A 24823-nucleotide genomic window follows, 5' to 3' on the forward strand; every position below is an offset into this window, starting at 1 on the left:
CCGGGAGGCGGAGCTTGCAGTGAGCTGAGATCCGGCCACTGTACTCCAGCCTGGGCGACACAGCGAGACTCCGTCTCAAAAAAAAAAAAAAAAAAAAAAAAAAAAAAAAAACAATTAGCCAGGCATGGTGGTGCAGACCTGTAGTCTCAGCTAGTTGGGAGGCTGAGGTGGGAGGGTCACGTGAACCCAGGAGGTCAAAGGCTGCAGTGAGCTGTGATCGTGCCACTGCACTCCAGCCTGGCAACAGAGTGAGACCCTGTCTCCAATAAAAAAATAAATAAATAAACTTGAGAAGTAGCTAAGACCTCTGGTTAAATACTTGGTAGAAAACTGAGCAATTACTTAAATTCCAAGATCCCACTAAATCAGAACAACTGTCTTAAATTCAGCAATTTGTTAGCGCACAACTCAATTAAACTTTACCTGCTGTAACTAGGAGACCCTGAACGGAAAAGCAGCAATCACTTTTTTCCCTAATATATAGTGTTCTTTTTTTAAAAAAAAGTAGCTTATGGCGAAAGGTGGTATCAAGAGGCCTCAGATTGTACAAAGTGCTTTCTGTGCAACCCTCTCATGGAATAAACTCACACTTAAGGTGCAAGTCCTGAGGCTCACAGGTCTGGAAACCTGGGTGTGGTGAGCCTGCCCGCCTGGTGACTCAGTGCAGTCTGATCCCCAGACAGCCGCTCCTGACCCCAGCGATGAGCCTCCTGTGACAAAGCCAGCCCAACGGGTGTGTGGCCCAGGCCACGTGAGCCCCACCCTCAGGACAGGCGACCTCAGGGAACCCCACTCGGGGGGACGCAGGAAACACCCCTCCGATGTGGCAAGTGCGGTGCCAAGAGCCTCCCTCCACCCACCTCTGCTCATGGGCCTGAAAGAATGTGCCTTGTGGGTCCACATCTCAGCCAGTCCTTCCAGCCAGAGCTGAGGTATTTCTATGGCGAGTTATTAAAACCTGACCTGTTTCCCTATTTTTCAAAGGAAACCAGGTCAAACCCGTCTTTCAGGATGCAGAGGGCTAATTCAGGACGGCACTGACTCATCACTGAGGGCCCCGGGACGGGACTCCCTCCACCCTCAGTCAGTGGCAGGACCCAGGCCAACCTCCTCCTCTGAGGACCCATCGCCCGCCCAGGGAGCGGCTTCTGCACCTTCCTCCTGCGTCCTTTCCATGCCTTGCTGGGATGGTGATTGATGGCCGTCACCTTCATGGGCTCTACAAGAGGCCGCGGGTGTGGCAGGTGATCTGGGCTGAGAACCCGGGGTGTGGCGCGTCTGAGTGTGGATGGTCACAGGCCACGGGGAGCGTGTCCTCAGGTCACTTCCAAACTGAATTGGGATTAGAGGCATTTGCTGGTAAAAGTAACTCCCTTAACTGGACCCCCTCTGTGACTCACAGCGATGGACCAAACAGTCCTCCTGCCTTCTGCAACAACAGCGGTGGGGGAAACCGGGGAGGCAGATGTGGGGTGCAGGCCTCGGGCGTGGAGGCCTGGGATGGGATCTCAGCCCCTCGACTTGCTGGCGGACTGTGTGCGAGCTACTTAATCCCCGCCAGTCTCGGCCTCCTCCGAGGAAAAAGACAATGCGCACGACATTCTCAATGCCCAGACGGGCTCGCACCCCGTGGTCGCTGCCCCACGGCAGAGAGGTTTCGTTTTGTGTCACGGGCCTGGAGGCCTCGGTGGCTGCAGAAGGCTCCACTCCAACCCCAGTCTTTCCGTTTGCACCTTCACGCTCACCAGGGAACTCAGCCATGGGTTGACAGGTCTGCTGGCCATTCCGCTCTTCCGGTCTCTATTTTGTAAATTGCCTGTTGGGCACATTCTTCACCTGATGTTCTGCTGAGCTGTTTCTTTTTCTGCTTAGATTTTTTTTTTTTTTTTTGAGACGGAGTTTCACTCTTGTTACCCAGGCTGGAGTGCAACGGTGCAGTCTCGGCTCACTGCAACCTCCACCTCCCAGGTTCAAGCAATTCTCTTGCCTCAGACTCCCAGGTAGCTGGGATTACAGGTGCATGGCACCACACCCAGCTAATTTTTGTATTTTTAGTAGAGACAGGGTTAGACCATGTTGACCAGGCTGGTCTCGAACTCCTGACCTTAGGTGATCCACCTGCCTCAGCCTCCCAAAGTGCTGGGACTACAGGCGTGAGCCACCGCACCCTGCCTTTCTGCTTAGATTTTTAGAAATTCACACACAGTCCACACACTAACCCTTTGTTAATTACATGGATCAAAGATACTTTCTCAAACCAGCAGCTTTTTACTTTGCTTATGATGTCTCTTACCAAAATTAGTTTTTAAATTTTCATGTAATTAAAATTATCGATGCCTTTTATGCTTTTTGAATTATGTTCAAGAACTTCTCCCCTACTCCCACATGACACAATTGTTCTGTATTTTGTTCTCTGAGTTTCAAAGTTTTACTTTTTTACATGAGTCTTAAATCCATCTGGAATTGAAATAAGAGTTTAATCTTATTTTCTTCCATACAGTCAAGTGTCGCTGAATCATGTTTTAAACAGTCTTTTTCCCATTAATCAACATATCTCACAAAAGACATTCCCATAGATTAATAGATCCACAGACTGGTTGATTTCTATCTGGCTTCGCAATTCTGTTCCATTGGTCTGTTTATCCATTCATAACCTAATACCACACCATTTTAATTATTAGAGCATTATAATATATCTCCAGTGTTGTTCTTTCAAGCCTTCTTGGCTCGGCTTTGCCCTTGATTAGTCCATATGATTAAGCCATCCTTGCATTTCTGGAATAAACTATCTTCAAACTAAAAAAATACTTCATAATCATCTGTAGATTCAAGTTGCTAATATTAATAATGAACATTTACATACTTCTGTTCATCAGTGAGATTAGCCTGTATGGTGTGAAGGTTATACTAGCTTCATAACATGAAGCGATGAGCAGTTCCTTTTTTATATTTTCTGCAAGATTGATTAATTAATCAGTTATTTAGACAGGGTCTTGCTCTGTCACCCAGGCTGGAGTGCAGTAGCACTACCACAGCTCACTGCAGCCTCGACCTCCTTAGCTCAAGTGATCCTCCCACCTCAGCCTCCCAGGTAGCTGGGACCACAGGCATGCACCACACAAAGTGCTAGGATTACAGGTATGAGCCCCAAGATTTATTTAAAAGAAAAAAAAAACAGGAATTAACCACAGCCCTTTAGGAGGCAAAGGCAGGAGGACTGCTTGAGGCCAGGTGTTCAAGGCCAGCCTGGGCAACATAGCAAGGCCCCATCTCTACCAAAAAAAAAAAAAAATCTACCAGGCATGGTGGTGTCTACCTGTGGTCCCAGCTACTCAAAAGACTGAGGCAGGAGAATCACTTGAGCTAAGGAGGTTGAGGCTGGATTGAGCCATGATTACACCACTGCACTCCAGCCTGAGTAACAGACTGAGACCCTATCTCTAAAAAAATACAATAAAATGGCCAGGTGCGGTGGCTCACGCCTGTAATCCCAGCACTTTGGGTGGCCGAGGTGGGTGGATCACCTGAGGTCAGGAGTTCGAGACCAGCCTGGCCAACATGGTGAAACCCCATCTCTTACTAAAAATACAAAAATTAGCCAGGCGTGGTGGTGGGTGCCTATAGTTCCAGCTACTCCGGAGGCTGAGGCAGGAGAATGGCGTGAACCCAGGAGGCAGAGCTCGCAGTGAGCCAAGATCGCACCACTGCACTCTAGGCTGGGCAACAGAGCGAGACTCTGTCTTGAAAAAATAAATAAATAAAAAAAATAAAACAAAAACATTAAAAAGCAGGAGTTACCTGTTCCTTCACAGTCTGATAGCAGCAAAAACCCAGTGTGTCCATGCACACACCCATCTGATGTTCTATTTTCTCTCTCAAGTCAACTTCATTAAGCTGTTTTTTTCTCAGAATTATCCACTACTGTCTCTTCATTTTCTTCTTTTGATTCTTAAAAGTCTCTACAAATCTTCAAATTACAGCACCTTTTCATTTCTACTATATCTTATACTTTTTTTTTTTTTTTTTCTGAGATAAGAGTCTCACTCTGTCACCCAGACTGGAGTGCAGTGGCGTGATCTTCGCTCACCTGTTCTAAAGTCACGAATGCACCAATCACCACTGCACTGTACACTTGAAAGGGGGGACTGTGGGATACGTGGATTACACCTCAACAAAGATTTCTCTTCAGTGCCTGTGCTTTTGTGTGTTTATTTATTTATTATTTATTTACTTGAGACAGGGTCTTGTCCTATTGCCCAGGCTTAAATGCAGTGAGGTGATCTCGGCTTTCTGCAAGCTCTGTCTCCCGGGTTCATGCCATTCTCCTGCCTCAGCCTCCTGAGTAGCTGGGACTACAGGTGTCCACCACCATGCCCAGCTAATTTTTGTATTTTTAGTAGAGATGGGGTTTCACCATGTTGGTCAGGCTGGTCTCGAACTCCTGATGTCAGGTGATCCTCCTGCATCAGCCTCCCAAAGTGTTGGGATTATAGGTGTGAGCCACCATGCCCAGCTACATTTTTTCCTTATCAGTCTTGCCAGAGGTTTGTCTATTTATCAGTTTTCCCAAAGAACCAGATTTTTGTCTCAGTTTATCTTTTCTTTTGCTTTGCTGTTCCTGTGTCACTAATTTTCAGTCTTTCATGTATGTTTATATAGGTCTATAAAAACTCTGAAATACATACATCGGACTGATGATAACAGTTACCTCTGAGTGGGAGATAAATGGGGATGTGCTAGTGAGGGCAGGTCATCACTTTTACTTAAATTTTTATTTTTAGTAGAGATGGGAGGGGTCTCACTTTGTTGCCCAGGCTGGTCTGGAACTTCTGGGCTCAAGTGATCCTCCCACCTTGTGTCCTCCCAGATGCTGGGATTATATGTGAGTTACTCTGCCTGGCCTTGTTTTTTTTTTTTTCTTTTTTAGATAGAGGCTCACTCTGTCTCTCATGCTGGAGTGCAGTGGTGTGATCTCAGCTCACTGCAACCTCAGCCTCCTAGGTTCAAGCTGATTCTTGTGTCTCAGCCTCCTGAGTAGCTGGGATTACAGGCGCCCGCCACCACACCTGGGTAATTTTTATATTTTTAGTGGAGATGGTGTTTTGCCATGTTGGCCAGGCTGGTCTTGAACTCCTAACTGCCCGCCTCGGTCTCCCAAAATGATAGGATTACAGGTGCGAGCCACTGCTCCTGGCTGTCACTTTTTATTCTATAAAAAGTACTGTATTTTTTGAACTTCTGAAATGAGAATATGTCTGTGTATTTCTTGTATAACTTAAAAAGCAGCAATTAAGAGCAGGGTAACAGTGGCACTGAAGTGACCTAGTTTGGGTAACTGTAACTTAGGGAAGGACGGATATTAGAGCAGGATGACCGTGGCACTGAAACGACCTACTTTGGTCACTATAACTTAGAGAAGGACGTATATTTGCCTCTTTTCTCTGCCGCTGGGAGAGCTCTGCCGGGATCGGAATAACCCCTTTTCCTCCCATAATCCTAAAAGTTTAGTTTTTATACTTTCTTTTCTTTTTGAATCCAGACCTATTTGCATTGCAGTTTCGTTCAACTTAATCTCATAATGAATATCGGAAATGACGTCTCATGGACTGAGAATGCATCTGTCCATCACACCAGCACGGCGGGGCCTGCCCCTGCCCTCTGGGTTGGCACTGAGCCCTCCGACCTGAGCTCTCACCTGCTGCTGCTTGGGGTCCACCCCCCACAAAGACGGAACTCGTGTGTGCTCCCCGATGTTTCCCACACCCCTGAACAGTGCCCAGAACACGATAGGTTTCCAACAAAAATGTGGTGAAAAGAATTGCACGGCCCACGGATGGGAAGATTCTCTGTGATTTGCTCTCGGACATCACTGAAGCAGGCTGTGAGCCTGTGTCCACGTCCTGCCAATCCCACATCTGGATGTCTCCTAACTCCGTCTGCCTCTGGTTTCACCATTCCACCTGGTCCAGGCGTTCACCGAACTGAGCTGCGACGGTCGGCATCCTTTCCGCCCCGCGAGGCTCTGCCTCCTGCTGCTGCTGCGCCGGGTCCGTGGCCTCCAGCCGGGCGAACGGCTGTTCCCGCTCCCAGGAGCTCTGCGGGGCTCCCTTCCTCTGGGGTGGCTCCGCCAGGCTGGTCTCTGGCATCTCCATTTCTGTGGCCTTGGGTTGAGGGTGGCACTGATTCCTCCCTGCCCTTAACGATGCACTGAGCTTCGCCCCGTCCGTGAGGACACGCACTACGGTCTGTGAGTCACACAGCCAGGATCTGAACCAGGCTCGGCCACGTACAGCGGTGGTCAGGCCAGCACGTAAACTCTCCCGGCCTTCGGTGTCCTCACCCTGGAAATGGGGTGGGTGACTGTCTGTGTGGTGTGGCTGTCCTGAGGACGAGCACAGCTCAGCGGGAACCTGACACACGCCGTGCGCTCACCAGGCAGGAGCTGGAGCCACACACCCCCACCAGGCTCCAAACACTGGGGACTGGCCCGGCTGCCCCTCACGTCTCCTCTGCCCTACAGGATGAACACGCAGCCCCTTGGCCCAGCACCACAGCTAGGCTGGGGAAGGGCAGAGTGGTCTCAGCCCCAGGTCCTGCCTGTCTGACAGCTCCTCAACTTCTCTTCCCAAGTGACCTGAGCCTGTAGCCCATCGTCTGCACTGGCCTTCACTATAACCCGTGGATAACTTACTAATAAATACATTTTAATTATTAAATAATTAAACATTAATACAGAGAAAAGTGGAAAGGTTTGAAAAGAAGGTTTTCACCTTAAAAAGTAAGTACTTACTTAAAAAGTAACTATGGATATACATAGCACAATCGTGCTCTTGCTAGTATTCACAAACTCGGTAACAAATACACACATGAAACCAAGACAGCCTCTCAGAGATTCTGTGATCAATACAAGCTACACTGTGGCCCTCAACGGACACAGAAGTTACCAACTGAGGAGGGGGTGAGCCAACCACGCAGGCCCAGCTGCCCGCAAGGGTCAAGACAGCACAGAAGACCCTCTGTTGGCCCAGGAGCAAGCAGCCGCTGCAGCCGGGACCTGGCCACTTACATGGGTTTCTCCTCTTCGACTCAATTTCAAAGACATTTTTTTACTGCAAAAAGATTTTTGGCCGGGCGCGGTGGCTCATGCCTGTAATTCCAGCACTTTGGGAGGCCGAGGCGGGCGGATCACCTGGGGTCAGGAGTTTGAGACCAGCCTGACCAACACGGTGAAACCCCGTCTCTACTAAAAATACAAAATTAGCCGGGCATGGTGGCACACACCTGTAATCCCAGCTACTTGGGAGGCTGAGGCAGGAGAATCACTTGAACCCAGGGGCAGAGGTTCCAGTCAGCCAAGATCACACCACTGCACTCTAACCTGGGCGTCAGAGCGAGACTGTCTCAAAAAAAAAGATTTTAACCTCAACTCCCAAACTATTCAACCATGTTTTAATTAAATCTTGATTTCTCAGCGGAATCACTTTGGCAGCACCAGAAACAGGACAGTTCAGGCATACCGCAGGAATTTTCAACATACCAGGTAGTATCCTTCCAATAAGAGCATCTAACAGCCAGAAAGATTCTTCTTCATTATTCGTTATAAGAATCAGATATCCTGCTATAAAATTCATTCCCTGAAATTAGAAAAAGGAGAAACAGAAATTCACATTGAGTTTTAAGCCTCCATACGATTCTGCAATCATTCAGCTACTAACTACCCAGTTTCCATTTTTCCTGCTTTTCCCTAAAACCTGCATAATTCCAGAATGATCCTTTAGTAGAACTCTAGAGTCACTAAATACCTACCATCTAGTAATGTGTTTAGTCAAGCTTACGTGAAGAAAAGTAAAAGCAAAGGGAAACACTTTAAAGAAATCCTGGGCCGGGCGCGGTGGCTCAAGCCTGTAATCCCAGCACTTTGGGAGGCCGAGACGGGTGGATCACGAGGTCAGGAGATCGAGACCATCCTGGCTAACACCGTGAAACCCCGTCTCTACTAAAAATACAAAAAAACTAGCCGGGCGAGGTGGCGGGCGCCTGTAGTCCCAGCTACTCCGGAGGCTGAGGCAGGAGAATGGCATAAACCCGGGAGGCGGAGCTTGCAGTGAGCTGAGATCCGGCCACTGTACTCCAGCCCGGGCTACAGAGCAAGACTCCATCTCAAAAAAAAAAAAAAAAAAAAAAGAAATCCTGAATACTAAAATCAAAGACTCATCCACTAATGGTAACCTTGTCATAAAAAAACATAACTTACCTTTGGTTTCTAAAGTAATTACTATATATCAACAACATGAAACTTTCTACCAGAGAGAAAACTATACCAATGACCACATTTTATAAAAACTGTAAGGAACATGTTCTGACACGCGGGTGTTGGGAGAATTTCGTGGTGGAGACCCTTTCGGGAAATCCATGCGCACACCTGCCAAAGGGGTGCTGCCTCAAACATCACATATGTGACCCTCTCCATCGAGGGCAGCCCCAGACCCTGTGGCCGAGAGCGGACCCGGGGGGACCTCTGTGGCCGAGAGCGGACCTAGGGGGACCTCTGTGGCCGAGAGCGGACCCCTTCGAGCGGACAGTGCTACTGGTCCTGGGAGAGGGTGACAATGTGGACAGTGGACACATGGAAATGCAGGTGGGTGATCATCATGGAGAAAAAGCAGAACATGGCCAGGCACAGTGGGGGATCCCAGCACTGTGAGAGGTAGAGGCAGGAGGATCACCTGAGCTCAGGAGTTCAAGACCAGGCTGGGCAACATGGCAAGACCCTGATCTCTACAAAACATACAAAAATCACCCGGGCGTGGTGGTGCACCTGTGGTCGCAGTCACTCAGGAGGCCAAGGTGAAGAACTGCTCGAGCACAGGAGGTTGAGGCTCAGTGAGCTGAGATCACGCTACTGCACTCCAGCCTGGGTGACAAAGCGAGACCCTGTGTGCACGGTGTAACTCTACACGTCTGCTATGCATTGAACTGTGTCCCCCGCCCCAAAATTCAGCTGTTGAAGTCCTAACCCCTAGTACCTCAGATTGGGACCTTGTTTGGGAAAAGGACTGTTGCAGATGTCATTACGGATGGGGTCATGGAGGAGTTGGTGGGCCCTAATCCAAGCCTGGTGTCCTTGTCTTAGGCGGAGCTTTAGACACAGGCACGCACAGGAGAACGCACGTGTAGATGGAGGCAGAGACTGGAGTAGTGATGCTGCCCACCGAGGGGCACCCAGGACTGCCAGGAACCAGCAGAGTCAGAGCAAGGCCTGGCACAGTCCCTTTGTCACAGCCTCAGAAACAACCCACCGTGCAGACATCATGACCTCAGACCCCGCAGACGCCGCGACCTCAGATGCACAGCCTCCAGAGCCGAGAGAGAATTCGTTTCCACTGTTTACCAGGCTGTGGCACAGCCTCTGGAGCTGAGAGAATTCATTTCCACTGTTTACCAGGCTGTGGTGTTTCCCTAGGGGTCCACAGCAAGCTAACAGGTGCACATCTACGCACACACATGTGCATATGTGCCTGTAGGTTCCAAATGCCAGCTGAGCTCTGGCATTCTGTTAGTATGTAACATTGTGTCTGTGGTTTGTTTTTTAAGAATAGAGATGGGGTCTTGGGGCCAGGCCCAGTGGCTCACGCCTTGTAATCCCAGCACTTTGGGAGGCCGAGGCGGGCGGATCACGAGGTCAGGAGATCGAGACCATCCTGGCTAACACGGTGAAACCCCATCTCTACTAAAAATACAAAAAATTAGCCGGGCGCGGTGGCGGCGCCTGTAGTCCCAGCTACTCGGGAGGCTGAGGCAGGAGAATGGCGTGAACCCGGGAGGTGGAGCTTGCAGTGAGCCGAGATTGCGCCGCTGCACTCCAGCCTGGGCGACAGAGCGAGACTCTGCCTCAAAAAAAAAAAAAAAAAAAAAAAAAATAGAGATGGGGTCTTGCTAGATTGCCCAGGCTTGAACTCTTAGCCTCAAGCAAGCAATCCTCCTGCCTTGACCTCCCAAAGCGCATGATTATAGGAAAGGGCCACCCAGGTGGGTGGTGTTTTTTGGTTTGTTTCTCGTTTTTTTTGAGACAGGGTGTTGCTCTGTTGCCCAGGCTGGAGTGGTGCAATCATGGCTCATGGCAGGCTTGACCTCCCAGGCCCAAATGCCCCTCTCACCTCAGCCCCTTGCGTAGCTGGGACCACAGGCGTGTGCCACCACACCTGGCTAATTTTTTAACATATTTTGTAGAGATGGGGTCTTGCCACCTTGCCCAGGCTGGTGTTTCCATTTTATTAAAGTTGTTTTTAAAACGCGAAGGAGCAGAAAATAGAATGACGTAGAGGGTTTCTTGCCCACTCTACCTCAACTCCAGAAGGCTAAATTCTTGCTCCTGGACAGTCATAAAAGCAAGGAATGGCAGCAATTCTGTCTGCAAAGGAGGGACTCTCCTAGCTTCACCTGACACGGCACTGCCTGCCCGCCACAGAGCCGCACACGCGCAGCATGTGGAGCAGCTGGTGAGGACGGCGCGGTCCTGTGGCTCTGCTGCTGGCCTGTCTCAGGGCATTCCTCATGCACACGTCCACCCTTTCTCCTTGGGAGCATTCACTCTGCCAGGGGCCAGGCCCAGGGCTGTCCAGGCAGGGGCTCCACACTCCCACAAACGTTCGCTCAAACTGCATTTTCTGGTTGGTGCATGCCTGGCTCCTGGCTCCTACAGGAAGTTTCTGGTGGCATCACTGGGCCTGCTGGGTTCGAACCATCGTGACAATGTCCTTCCCCGTCCTCCTAGAAACATTTAAGCCAGCCACAACCCCTAGAAACCTGTGAAGCACATGACCTGAAATGCCAGGAAAGCACTCTCCAATCCTGGTGGCAGTCATGGGCTCCAGGCTCCCAGCCACTGGGACTCACAGGCAGTCACAGGCCATGTGTGCACCTGGAAACCATCGGGGAGGCCAGCCCTGCCCAGATGCCTGCCCTGCCCTCGGCGAGCTCAGAGAGACTGGAACAGCACCACCGGCGAAAGGCCCAGGCAGGGCACACACAGGCTGGGAGACTGCACAGCTCCTGGCTGCCCCCAATTCCGGCCTGTTCGCTCCACCAGTTACTAAGAGCAATGCCCTTAATATGCACCCAGCTAGGTGGCCTCCAGGAGGCGCAAGGACTCTCCCAACCGCACCTGCTGGTTCACACCACGGAGCCAGCCGGGGGATGACAGTGTAGACAGCAGACACTCTGGGAGTGGCCTCAGAGGACAACACACAGCTCACAGCACACGCATCCCATAGCACACGCACCCCACAGCACGTGCACCCCACCGCACACATATCCCATAGCACACATGCCCCATAGTACACAAGCCTTCCAGCATACACACAACACAGCACACACACTGCACAGCACACGTACCCCACAGCACACATGCCCCATAGTTCACATATCCCACAGCACACACGCCCCATGGCACACCACATGCACCCCACAGCACACACACCCCACAGCACACGCACTCTACAGCACATATATCCCACAGCACACGCACCCCACATACCCCACAGCACATGCACCTCACAGCACACGCACCCGACAGCACACATATCCCACAGCACACGCACCCCACATACCCCACAGCACATGCACCTCACAGCACACGCACCCGACAGCACATGCACTCCACAGCACATATATCCCACAGTACATATATCCCACAGCACAAGCACCCCACAGAACACGCACCCCACAGCACATATATCCCACAGGACATGCACCCCACAGCACATATATCCCATAGCACACATATCCCACAGCACATGCACCCCACAGCACATATATCCCACAGTACATATATCCCACAGCACAAGCAGCCCACAGCACATATATCCCATAGCACACATATCCCACAGCACATATATCCCATAGCACACACATCCCATAGCACATGCACCCCACAGCACATATATCCCACAGGACACGCACCCCACGGCACATATATCCCATAGCACACGCACCCCACAGCACATATCCCACAGCACATATATCCCACAGCACACACACCCCACAGCACACGCACCCCACAGCACGTATATCCAACAGCACACACACCCCACAGCACACGCGCCCCACAGCACATATATCCCACAGCACACGCACCCGACAGCACATGCACCCCACAGCACATATATCCCACAGCACACACACCCCACAGCACATATATCCCACAGGACACGCACCCCACAGCACATATATCCCACAGCACACGCACCCCACAGCACATGCACCCGACAGCACACACACCCCACAGCACACGCACCCGACAGCACACACACCCCACAGCACACGTACCCCACAGCACACACACCCCATAGCACACGCACCCCACAGCACACGCACCCCACAGCACATATCCCACAGCACACGCACCCCACAGCACATATCCCACAGCACATATATCCCACAGCACATGCACCCCACAGCACACGCACCCCACAGCACACGTACCCCACAGCACACACACCCCATAGCACACGCACCCCACAGCACATATCCCACAACACACGCACCCCACAGCACATATATCCCACAGCACACACACCCCACAGCACACGCACCCCACAGCACACGCACCCCACAGCACATATCCCACAGCACACGCATCCCACAGCACATATATCCCACAGGACATATATCCCATAGCACACACACCCCACAGCACACGCATCCCACAGCACATATCCCACAGCACATATATCCCACAGCACATGCACCCCACAGCACATGCACCCCACAGCACACGTACCCCACAGCACATATATCCCACAGCACATATATCCCACAGCACATATATCCCACAGCACACATATCCCACAGCACATGCACCCGACAGCACATGCACCCCACAGCACACGCACCCCACAGCACATATCCCACAACACACGCACCCCACAGCACATATCCCACAGCACATATATCCCACAGCACACGCACCCCACAGCACACGTACCCCACAGCACACACACCCCACAGCACATATCCCACAACACACGCACCCCACAGCACATATCCCACAGCACATATATCCCACAGCACACGCACCCCACAGCACATGCACCCCACAGCACATATATCCCATAGCACATATATCCCACAGCACACACACCCCACAGCACACGCACCCCACAGCATATATATCCCACAGCACACGCACCCCACAGCATATATATCCCATAGCACACATATCCCACAGCACATATATCCCACAGCACACGCACCCCACAGCACATATATCCCACAGCACACGCACCCCACAGCACATATATCCCACAGCACACGCACCCCACAGCACATATATCCCACAGCACACGCACACACACCCCAGCACATATATATCCCATAGCACACAGCACATCCCACAGCACATATATCCCACAGCACACACACCCCACAGCACATATATCCCACAGCACACGCACCCCACAGCATATATATCCCATAGCACACATATCCCACAGCACATATATCCCACAGCACACGCACCCCACAGCACATATATCCCACAGCACACGCACAGCACATGCACCCCACAGCATATATATCCCATAGCACACGCACACATCCCACACAGCACATATATATCCCATAGCAGCACATATATCCCACAGCACACCACACAGCACATATATCCCACAGCACACGCACCCCACAGCACATGCACCCCACAGCACATATATCCCACAGCACATATATCCCACAGCACACGCACCCCACAGCACACGCACCCCACAGCACACGCACCCCACAGCACACGCACCCCACAGCATATATATCCCATAGCACACATATCCCACAGCACATATATCCCACAGCACACATGCCCCACAGCACACGCGCCGCACAGTACACATTTCCCACAGCACACACATGCCCCACAGTACACACCCCACAGCACACGCACCCCACAACACAGCACACATGTGCCCAACACATGCCCCATAGCACACGCCCCACAGCACACATTTCCCACAGCACACACACACCTCACAGCACTCGCCCTCTGTGTCCCGTGCTCACTGATTCTCCCCCCGCTGCCTGAGGCCGAAACAAGGTTGTCAGCTGCTGCTCCCTGTCCTCCCTGCTGGCAAACGGTGTCCGAACCTCGATGGGGCGTCAGGATGTGGAATTCATGAACATTGTTGACAGAGACATGAAGCCGTCACTGCCAAGCCCGCAGCTGTGGACAGACCCGTCCTCACAGCCACCTCATGCTTGCGTCAGAGGGTCCTGAGGCTCACCTGGCAGTAGCCCACTCCCTGGTTATGGTGCCCGTATGCCAGCAGCACATTGTACAGGGTCTTCTGCAGGCAGGGCTCCGTGGTCTTCCGAAACTTCACGTTGTCGGGGAAGGTCCGGTTCAGGTCTGCGGGAAATTCAGAAGGAATCACCCACGGGTTTCTGCTCCACAAGCCTCCCACCCCTCCAGCTGCCCCGAGGGTGGCCACCTGGCTTCCACCTGGGACTTAGGGACTGGTTTTCACCCTGGCCGCACAGCAGACTCAACACAGCCAGAGCGACAGGCTCACTGCGCCAGGAAGGAGGGGGTGATCCTGGACTCGGGGTGGAGGGGGGCCCCAACCGTCCTTCCCGCAGAGTCAGGGACGGCAGAGCAACCCCAGAGCTGGCGGCCAGGCCATGGCGCTCCTTCCTCGATGCCCGTCTCCTCCCGGCCCCCAGCACAGGCCTCCTGCACCTCGGACCTTGCGCATAGTGGAGGCAGCTCTGCCTCAAGGACCCAGGGTGACAGGTGGAGAGAAATGCCCAGGCCTCCTGCACCTCGGACCTTGTGCACAGTGGAGGCAGCTCTGCCTCGAGGACCCAGGGTGACAGGTGGAGAGAAATGCCCACAGAACTTTGGGACACTCTCCTAATTCCGAAGATGCAAAACAGCAGGAGACAGAATAAACTGAGACTCCTCAGAGATAAAGGACACGGCTGAGAGCTGAGAACTGAGAACTGAATAAACCCCGCATTGTCAGCTTGCGTGTGCAGGAGGCATCCCTGCCGGCCTCTTCCTTCCTCGGCACCAACCCCCACACTGTCCAGCCCAGGCATCTCTTGGCAGGACAGTGGCCCTGGACAAGCTGTCTAGTGCCGGGGGATCCGGATACCACATGGGTCCCCGAGACTAACCAAGCCTCACGCTGGCCCAGTGCCAGGCCTCACTGAAGCTGACCTCCACGTTAACCCCGGATGCAAGCCAGGCAGGAAGGATAATGCTGGCTCGACAACTCCACTGGTTTCTGCTCCCACTGGCCCTACCTCCGTTAGAGGTGTTCACCAGGCACCCCACGCAGTCACCAGCGGACGGCCGGTTCCAAGACTGACTCACAGCAGCCCCCGCCAGCCGTGATGCTGAGATGTGCACACACCCCACTCTGGAGGAACCCAACCGCCTCTGGTCTCTCCATAACGGCTGCAAAATACTGTGAGTCTGTTTCCAACCTCTGGCCCCAGGCCTTGTCTTTGCTTACAAAAAACTAGATTTGGGCGAACATTAGTTCAGTGCCTCAGAGCACATTATTTCTCATTGTGTGTTTTCTTACAAAAGAGCCTTTTTTTTTTTTTTAATGGAATTCTAAACATTCCAAAAACTGGAATCAGTCAAGGGGAAGTTAGTATTTTTGCTATTTCAGACTAGAGTGACTAGCTGTGTTCATTTCTATATAATATTTTTATTGAGTTTTTCCATATATATATATTTTTTGACATAGGGCTCACTCTGTCACCCAGGCTGGAGTGCAGTGGTGCAATCACAGCTCACTGCATCCTCGACCTCCAGGGCTCAAGTGATCCTCCCACCTCAGCCTCCTGAGTAGCTGAGACTACAGGCACACACCACCACGCCTGGGGTAATTTACGTATTGTTTTGTACAGACGGAGTTTCGCCATGTTGGCCAGGCTGGTCTTGAACTCCTGAGCTCAAATAATCTGCCTGCCTCAGCTTCCCGAAGTGCTGGGATTACAGGCGTGAGCCACCATGCTAAGCGTCTTGAGATGTTTTGATAATATCCTGTGGGAAAGGAGATGGCTCCATCTCCACTGTGGAGATGGAAGAGCAGGGGAGCTTTCTGTCTGCACTGCGTGGCCTGGCATTGGCTCTGTGGGGCTGGACCATCCACTGCATAGCTCCTGAAAGATAACTGACCAGTGCCTCCAATTACTAAGCACAGAACTGACATGGATCCAGCAGCCCCACACTCTGGGTAGGAGCCCACAGCTGACAGCAGGGACCCAGCAGAATCCACATACCCAGGCTCACGGCCGTGCCACCCACAACAGCCATGCGGCAGGAGAGCCCAGGGGTCCACTGACAGGTGGATAAATGAACAAAATGTTGTCTGCCCATGCGTGGAATATTATTCACTCTTAAAGGAGGAGGAAATTCTCACACGAGATGTAGCACAGAGGATCCGTGAGGACTGAGGCGAGGGAAAGGACCCCAGCCGCACAGGACACAGCCCACAGGACTCCTCTTACGTGACCCCGGAGTTGCCAAAGCACAGAGGCAAGTGCACTGCGGGCTGTCAGGGGCTGGGCAAGGACACGGGGGTGGTGCTTGACAATGGGGACAGAGCTTCAGCTTGGGAAAATGAAATGGTAAATTTTATATTAGGCATATTTTACCATAATTAAAAAAAAGATTCAGCCAGGCGAGTGGCTCACTCCTGTAACTCCAGCACTTTGGGAGGTGAAGGAGGGAGGATCCTCAGAGCCCAGGAGTTCAAAACCAAAACCCCATCTCTGCAAAAAAATAAAAATTTAAAAAATGAGCCAGGTGTGGTGGTGCACACCTGTGGTCCTGATCATTTCCAGCTACGTGGGAGGCTGAGGCAGGAGGATCACTTGAGCCTGGTAGGTAAAAGCTGCAGTAAGCACTCACTGTGACTGCACGGCTACACTCCAGTCTGAGCAACAGAGTGACACCTGTCTCAAAAAAAAAAAAAATCATCCAAAAAACCACAAAACAGAGCCTTTAAACTCATTTTTCAGACAGCAGTGCTCTGTTGTACTATGCACCCCCTCCCCACTGCACCCAAGCTCTCCTCTTCCCAACCTGAATCAGCGTTTCTGGCCGCCAGGCTGTCCATCTGCTTGGAGACCTTTGGCGGCAAACACTCTGCGGTCAGGATGCAGCCTCTCCCCGGCAGCCCCAGCCCCCAGCCTGGGTAGCCCCCTCCCCATTGGCTCAGCCCTGTGGACAGGAGACCCCCAGGAAGGGCAGCAGGATGCACCGTGTCCTCACCCTCCCAAGTCTTTCTAACCTCACAGCACTTTAAAGCCACTGGGTTTTTTTAAATTAAGTATATTGTGTTTAAGTGTGTATTTCTCAAAAACTGTTAAAATCAGAAGGGCAGATGTACTTTCTAAAAATCTAATTATTCAATTTAGATTAACCAATTTTTCTTTTTTTTTTTCTTTTTTTTGAGATGGAGTTTCACCCTTGTTGCCCAGGCTGGAGTGCAATGGTGCGATCCCAGCTCACCGCAACCTCCACCTCCCGGGTTCAAGCGATTCTCCTGCCTCAGCTCCCGAGTAGCTGGGATTACAGACATGCACCACCATGCCCGGCTGTTTTTGAATTTTTAGTAGAGGGGGGTTTCTCCATGTTGGCCAGGCTGGTCTCGAACTCCTATTCTCAGGTGGATCTGCCTTCCTCGGCCTCTCAAAGTGCTGGGATTACAGGCATGAGCCACCGCACCCGGCCTTAGGTTAATCAATTTTGTTAGCATTCTGAACTTCTGAGAGCCAGGGACCCTATGGCTATGTGATTACTGAGAAAATCAGAGGAGAAGGGAGTCCAGCAATTATGACAGACACAAAAAAGGAAGCCCTGGTGTGCAGCCTCATGAACACGGCTGCGTACGACGGCCACGCGACCAGTGCCCGGCGCAAAGCCCGCCGGCAACAGAGGCTGCCTCTCACTGTCCTGCAGGTCTTCATGGAGCATGTCTGCTCCTTCGTGACCATTTTCGTATTAGCCAGCTAGGCACGTGAATATTTGCTGAGTGAATTACGATCATTGTTCTCCCCTTGCAAAGGCTTCAGTTTTTATTCTTTCATGGAGGAAGACGTGACTTTAAGTTAAAACCAGCAGACGCACCACTCACTCCTGGACACTGAGACTAGACACTGGGTGGAAACCAGTTCCTTCTGGCCCCCGGGCCCTGTGCCAGAGCCTGATCCCCGCTGCCTCACCTGTCCTGATGGCGTCCTCCAGCCTGGGGTTTCTGTCTCCCTGGAGAAGCCGGTGATAGTAGCCGGGATTCTGGTCCATCTGAGCCTGGGCCCCACTCAGCGCCATCCAGACGCGGGCACGGTGCTCCAACGGGACCCCCTTCCGGACATAGCGCTTCACTGAAGGCCGAGAGGACAGACAGCGTGTGAGCTGGACCAGAGGCCTGCAGGGCCCACACGTTCCTGCCACACTTTCCGCTCTCACCACTTACCTTCTTAAATTGAGTATTAGAGAGACCCAGAACTTCATCCATCTCCACCAAAACTGGTACATATACTCCTTCAAAAATTCTGCTCTCCTCCCCCTCTCAACAGAGCACAAATCAGACTGGCTACAGAACCACCCCCACCCCCACTTCGCCATCCCATGCAGGTGGTCAGGAAACAGAGCCACGGTCAGACGGCTGCCCCGGAAAGCTCCCTAAGAGCTGTGCAGAGGAGCAGCAAAGGGGCAAAACAGTGAGAGGGCAAGCTGAGAACAAGGACGTTGGTTGGGCTCAGCTGTGAGCACCTCAGGTGGGACGCCACACCTGGGAGACCACGGTTTCAGTGGCAGACGTCACTGTCCTCCTTGTGCAGTTATCTCTATACATTGAAAGCTACTCCATTTCGTGAGGATATTTTAATTGACAATAAAAATGTGAAAAAGTAATTAGTAATTTTCTAAAATTAGTATTTTCTAATAAACATATAGGGACAGAAGCCAAAAGCCATGAGCTATCTTCATTAGTAATACTGAGTAATTTCTTAGGCAGATGGAAAAGATATGCATGACTAACATCCGAATTAATTATGTTAAGTCCAAAGTTGCGACACTGTACTCTTAAGCTACAAAACAGTTAATTTTCAAAGCAAATATTTAAAGTTTTGCTGTTTTCCTTTGATACTACACTATACATATTTTACTTTTTTCGAGACAGAGTCTTGTTCTGTTGCTCAGGCTGGAGCGCAGTGGTGCAATCTCAGCTCACTGCAACCTCTGCCTCCCGGGTTCAAGCAATTCTCCTGCCTCAGCCTCCCAAGTAGCTGGGATTACAGGCACGCACCACCATGCCCAGCTAATATTTGTATTCTTAGTAGAGACAGGATTTTTTTTTTTTTTTTTTTTTTTTTGAGACGGAGTCTCGCTCTGTCTCCCAGGCTGGAGTGCAGTGGCCGGATCTCAGCTCACTGCAAGCTCCGCCTCCCGGGTTCATGCCATTCTCCTGCCTCAGCCTCCCGAGTAGCTGGGACTACAGGCGCCCGCCACCTCGCCCGGCTAGTTTTTTTTGTATTTTTTTAGTAGAGACGGGGTTTCACCGTGTTAGCCAGGATGGTCTCGATCTCCCGACCTCGTGATCCGCCCGTCTCGGCCTCCCAAAGTGCTGGGATTACAGGCTTGAGCCACCGCGCCCGGCCGAGACAGGATTTCACCATGTTGGCCAGGATGGTCTCGAACTCTTGACCTTGTGATCCACCCCCCCCTCGGCCTCCCAAAGTGCTGAGATTAGAGGCGTGAGCCACCGTGCCCGGCCCTGCACATATTTGAAAAGAAACCATTATTTTAAAAGAAACCATACTTTAGAAAAGAAGGCATATGCAATTTGCGGAATTCTATAAGCTGCCATAAAAAGAAAAAAATCTGAGGCACCAGCTGTATTTAGCAGATAAAAACTTACAATAACTTCATAGGCCACAGTCAAGAAAAGGACTATAGGGTAAAACTTTATGAGCTCCAATTCCAAGGTGATCACAGTGTATGATCCTCTGGACACGGGCAGATGATTGTGTGCTAGGTGATTACTGAGAAAATCAGGCTCTGGAAGGACAGGCCCTTCTCTGTCCACTGGGCCTCCCACTCCTGGAATGGAACCTGGGAGGCAATAATAGCTCACTAAATACGTGACGAATGATACAAGGGCAAGGAGGGAAGACCCAGAGGAGAGAGAAAACAGACACTAATGCCATCCACTGAAAGCCAAAGAATCCCTCTTAAGGGCCGGGCGTGGTGGCTCACGCCTGGAATCCCAGCACTTTGGGAGGCTGAGGTGGGTGGATCACGAGGTCAAGAGATCGAGACCATCCTGGCCAACATGGTGAAACCCCATCCTCTAATAAAAATACAAAAATTAGATGGGCGTGGTGGCGCACATCTGTAGTCCCAGCACTTTGGGAGGCCAAGGTGGGTAGATCACCTGAGGTCAAGAGATCAAGACCATCCTGGTCAACATGGTGAAACCCTATCTCTACTAAAAATACCAGAGTTAGCTGGGTGTGGTGGCTCATGCCTGTAATCCCAGCACTTTGGGAAGCGGAGGCGGGTAGATCACAAGGTCAAGAGATCGAGATCACCCTGGCCAACATGGTGAAACCCCATCTCTACTAAAAATAAAAAAATTAGCTGGGCGTGCTGGCTTGTGTCTGTAGTCCTAGCTACTCGGGAGGCTGAGGCAGGAGAATCGCCTGAATGTGGCAGGCAGAGGTTGCTGTGAGCCAAGATCATGCCACTGCACTCCAGCCTGGTGACAGAGTGACACTCTGTCTCAAAAAAAAAAAAAAAAAAAAAAAGAATCCCTCATAAGAAACCCTCTTTTCTGGTTTAGAAACATATTTGGAGGATCAAGTTCAGGCAAGAACATCTCAGTACCCTTGGTTTATGGTTTATTCGCACTGCTTACAGGAACAAGAAAAACATGTTTTGCTTTATTTTTAAAATTCTACCAAAGACACCAATAATTCAGCCTGACTTTTCCTCCAAGTTAGTACAATTCGTACTAAGGTTTGCTGTAGGTCTCATGACTCTTAGAGGGCAGCTTGACCAGGAATGCTCTGAATGAGTATTTGGTCATTCTGTGCTAAACAACAGCAGGAGAGGGCGAGTCCCAGCACAGGCAGAGACTGTTCTGAGAGGGACAGAAGCAGAAAGAAGAGGCCATGCAAAAACCAGTGGTACTTCTACAAACTAATAATGAACAACTGGAAATCGTATATTTAAAATTGGGGCCTGGCGTGGTGGTTCATGCCTGTAATCCCAGCACTTTGGGAGGCCGAGGCAGGTGGATCACCTGAGGTATGGAGTTCAAGACCAGCCTGGTCAACATGGCAAAACCCCATCTCTACTAAAAAAAATACAAAAATTAGCCAGGCATGGTGGCACGCACCTGTAATCCCAGCTACTTGGGAGGCTGAGGCAGGAGAATCTCTTGAACCTGGGAGGCGGAGGTTGCAGTGAGCTGAGATTTTACCACTGCACTCCAGCCTGGGAGACACAGCAAGACTCCATCTCAAAAAAATAAATACATAAAAAAAAATTAAATTGGCATCATTTACAATAGCAACAAAAAAAGAGAAATACTTAGGTAAAAATCTAACGAAATATTTGCAGGATCCAAATGCTGAATACTGCAAAAGAAATCAAATAAGACTGAAATAAACTAATAGATACACCATGTTCACAGATGGCAAGGCTCAATATTAAGATGTCAATTCTGGCCGGGCGCAGTGGCTCACACCTGTAATCCCAGCACTTTGGGAGGCTGAGGCGGGTGGATCACCAGGTCAGGAGATCGAGACCATCCTGGCTAACACGGTGAAACCCCGTCTCTACTAAAAATACAAAAAAATTAGCCGGGCATGGTGGCGGGTTCCTGTAGTCCCAGCTACTTGGGAGGCTGAGACAGGAGAATGGTGGGAACCCGGGAGGCGGAGTTTGCAGTGAGCCGAGATCGCGCCACTGCACTCCAGCCCGGGTGACAGAGCAAGACTCCATCTCAAAAAAAAAAAAAAGTCATTTCTTCCAAAGTTGATCTACAGATTCCTATATACACCTCCTTATCACTGTTCCAGGAAAAAAATTTTTTGTGGACAATGACAAGCTGATTCTAAACTTTATATGCAAAGTGAAAAGAACCGAAACAATTTTGAAGATGAAGTTGGAGGAGACATATTACCTGATTTTATGCTTTACTATAAACCTGCAGTAAGATAGACAACGTGGTACTGGAGAAAAGTTAAGACAAATGGAATAATGGGATATAAAAAGGAATCCAGAAAGAGACCCACACAAACAGAACCACTTGCTTTTTGATAAAAGTGCAAAGGAAATTTAATGCAGACAGAATAGTCCATCTACAAAAGAACGACTAAAATAATGTTGGTAAAATAATGTTGGTGTTTACCAACAATATGAAGAGCTGGCAAGACTGTGGAGCAATTAGAAGACTCACACATTTGTGGTGGGAATGCCAAATTTTACTGCCACGTTGGAAAGACGGTTTGTAATTTCTTAATAGTTAGTTAAACACGCACTTATCATATGACCCAGCGATCCCAAAGTGTTCAGTCAAGATAAATGAAAACTAGTTCACACAAAAACCTGTAGGTGAATGTTATAATGTTGGCTTTACACATTCCAAATGTCTTCAGCTGATGAAGGGATTTTTTTTTTTTTTTTTTTTTTTTTTTTTTTGAGACGGAGTCTCACTCTGTCGCCCAGGCTGGAGTGCAGTGGCCGGATCTCAGCTCACTGCAAGCTCCGCCTCCCGGGTTCTCGCCATTCTCCTGCCTCAGCCTCCCGAGTAGCTGGGACTACAGGCGCCCGCCACCTCGCCCGGCTAGTTTTTTGTAGTTTTAGTAGAGACGGGGTTTCACTGTGTTCACCAGGATGGTCTTGATCTCCTGACCTCGTGATCCACCCGTCTCGGCCTCCCAAAGTGCTGGGATTACAGGCTTGAGCCACTGCGCCCAGCCTGATGAAGGGATTTTTAAAAATTGTAGTACATCCACAAAATGAAGTACCTCAGCAATAAAATGGAATGAACTATTGACACATACAAAGTCCTGGATGGATCTCCAATGCATCAAATGAAAGAAACCAGACTCAAAGGCTACAATCTGTATGATTCCACGGACGACACCATGGAAATGGCTGAACTACAGGAATGGGGAAGAGGTCAATGATGTGGGCAGTGGGCCGACTTCAAAGGACAGGATTGTTGAAGGTGACAGAATCTTGATTGTGGTGATGATTGCCTAGCCGTGTGTTTGTCCAAATTCACAGAACCATATACTGGTAAGAGTGAATTTTACTGTAAATTGCTGTTTGATAGGCCAGGTGCAGTGGCTCATGCCTGTAATCCCAGGAGACTCCATCTCTATAAAAAAAATCTTAAAAATTAGCTGGACATGGTGGTGCACACCTGTAGTCCCAGCTACTCTGGAGGCTGAGGCGGGAGGACTGCTTGTCTAGGCTGCAGTGAGCTATGATCGTCCCACTGCCCTCCAGCTTGGGTGACAAAGCAAGACCCTGACTCAAATAATAACAATAATATCAAGGTTGTATTTAAGGGAAAGGTCAAAATGGTTAAATGCACCAGCTCTGGAGTCAGACACTGTGCTTCCCTATGACTTGCAGATTCCAGACCCTGAGCGTGCCTCGGTTTCCTCATCTGTAAGGTGAACAGAAGGCACCAAGCCTGCGCCCGAGGTCCCCCAGCAGCTCTGGCCGTTGGAGCAACACCAGAAGCTTCACAGAACAAAGAATTCTGGGATTTTTTGATAAGTTTGTTATCTGGATTTACACTGTTTCTTTATAGAAGAATGAAAACCGTTTACTTGTCCTCACAGACTGACACTTTCCCAGGGGCAGGGCTAACCCACAGAGCGTCACTAATGTTTGCAGAAGTATAACATATCAATTCAAAACAGTTGGGAAATTTTTAAAAAGAAGCTACATCCAGAGAACTGACATCCATCTGTCTACCCGGACAAAGTTAGGCAAATCCCCAGTTTTTCGGTGTATCTTTGAAAATATGTTTTCTCAATTTAACTTAGGTGGTGTTAATATTCTAAGCCACCAGGAAGGAGGTCTCCAAGAAGCCAATGGCCCTGAAGCTGCTTCCCTGCAGACCTCCCTTCTCGAGATGGAGAATGAAATAGGAATTCAACAGGACTAAGTTTGTTGAATTTAGTCTTTCTAGGGAGGAAGAGGAAGTTGTCTTCCTAAGGGCTCCTGGTGGATATTTGCTACGGAAAAAGGAAAATACAGTATTTATTGTACCCACCAAGAGTGTGATCAGGCAGAATACGTTATAACTATCACTTAAGACATGTGGATTGCTGAGATTGGTAGATGACTGTGTTCCTGGAGACTTTAACATGTGAAGTGCAGATGAAAATCCTCCAAAAACAGAAGAACTTTACCACCGTCAGAATACCTGGCAGGAAGAAGTTGTATTCCCATTTTTGGAATAACTTTCCCACTCCTGTTTTATGCCCGACCCTCCGCACTTGAGGCTCTGCCAGTGCCCATGAGCACCCTGACGGTCACATCGGAACCCAGGCCCCAGGCCAGGAGGGACACACGCGACCACAGACTCCTCGAGCCTCCCACCGGAGTCACCAGCATCCCTACTCACTTCAGAGCAGGCCCACAGCCCTGTGGCTCCCACCCCGCACGCTGAGGCTCATAGGGGACCAAAGAGATGTATTTGCTCACAGACCCATTCATGCCAGTGATGCTACCATAATTACACAGTCCAGTTAACATTACATAAATCAGCCCAGCTTGGTG

General features: G+C 50.3%; 1 protein-coding gene across 5 annotated transcripts in view; it reads right to left on the reverse strand.

Moving 5' to 3' along the window:
- Positions 1–24823, reverse strand: part of GRTP1 (growth hormone regulated TBC protein 1) — a 46695-nt gene that overhangs the window by 18482 nt on the left and 3390 nt on the right. For all 5 annotated transcript variants that reach the window (XM_050767039.1, XM_050767041.1, XM_050767042.1 and 2 more), the window contains 3 exons: positions 18235–18393; positions 14274–14398; positions 7538–7634 (listed from right to left, as the gene is read on the reverse strand). In XM_050767039.1, the coding sequence (XP_050622996.1) occupies positions 7538–7634; positions 14274–14398; positions 18235–18393 (381 nt within the window). The remainder of the gene's footprint in view (positions 1–7537; positions 7635–14273; positions 14399–18234; positions 18394–24823) is intronic.

Source organism: Macaca thibetana, chromosome 17 (genome assembly GCF_024542745.1).
Source record: "Macaca thibetana thibetana isolate TM-01 chromosome 17, ASM2454274v1, whole genome shotgun sequence".
Taxonomy (NCBI): Eukaryota; Metazoa; Chordata; class Mammalia; order Primates; family Cercopithecidae; genus Macaca; species Macaca thibetana.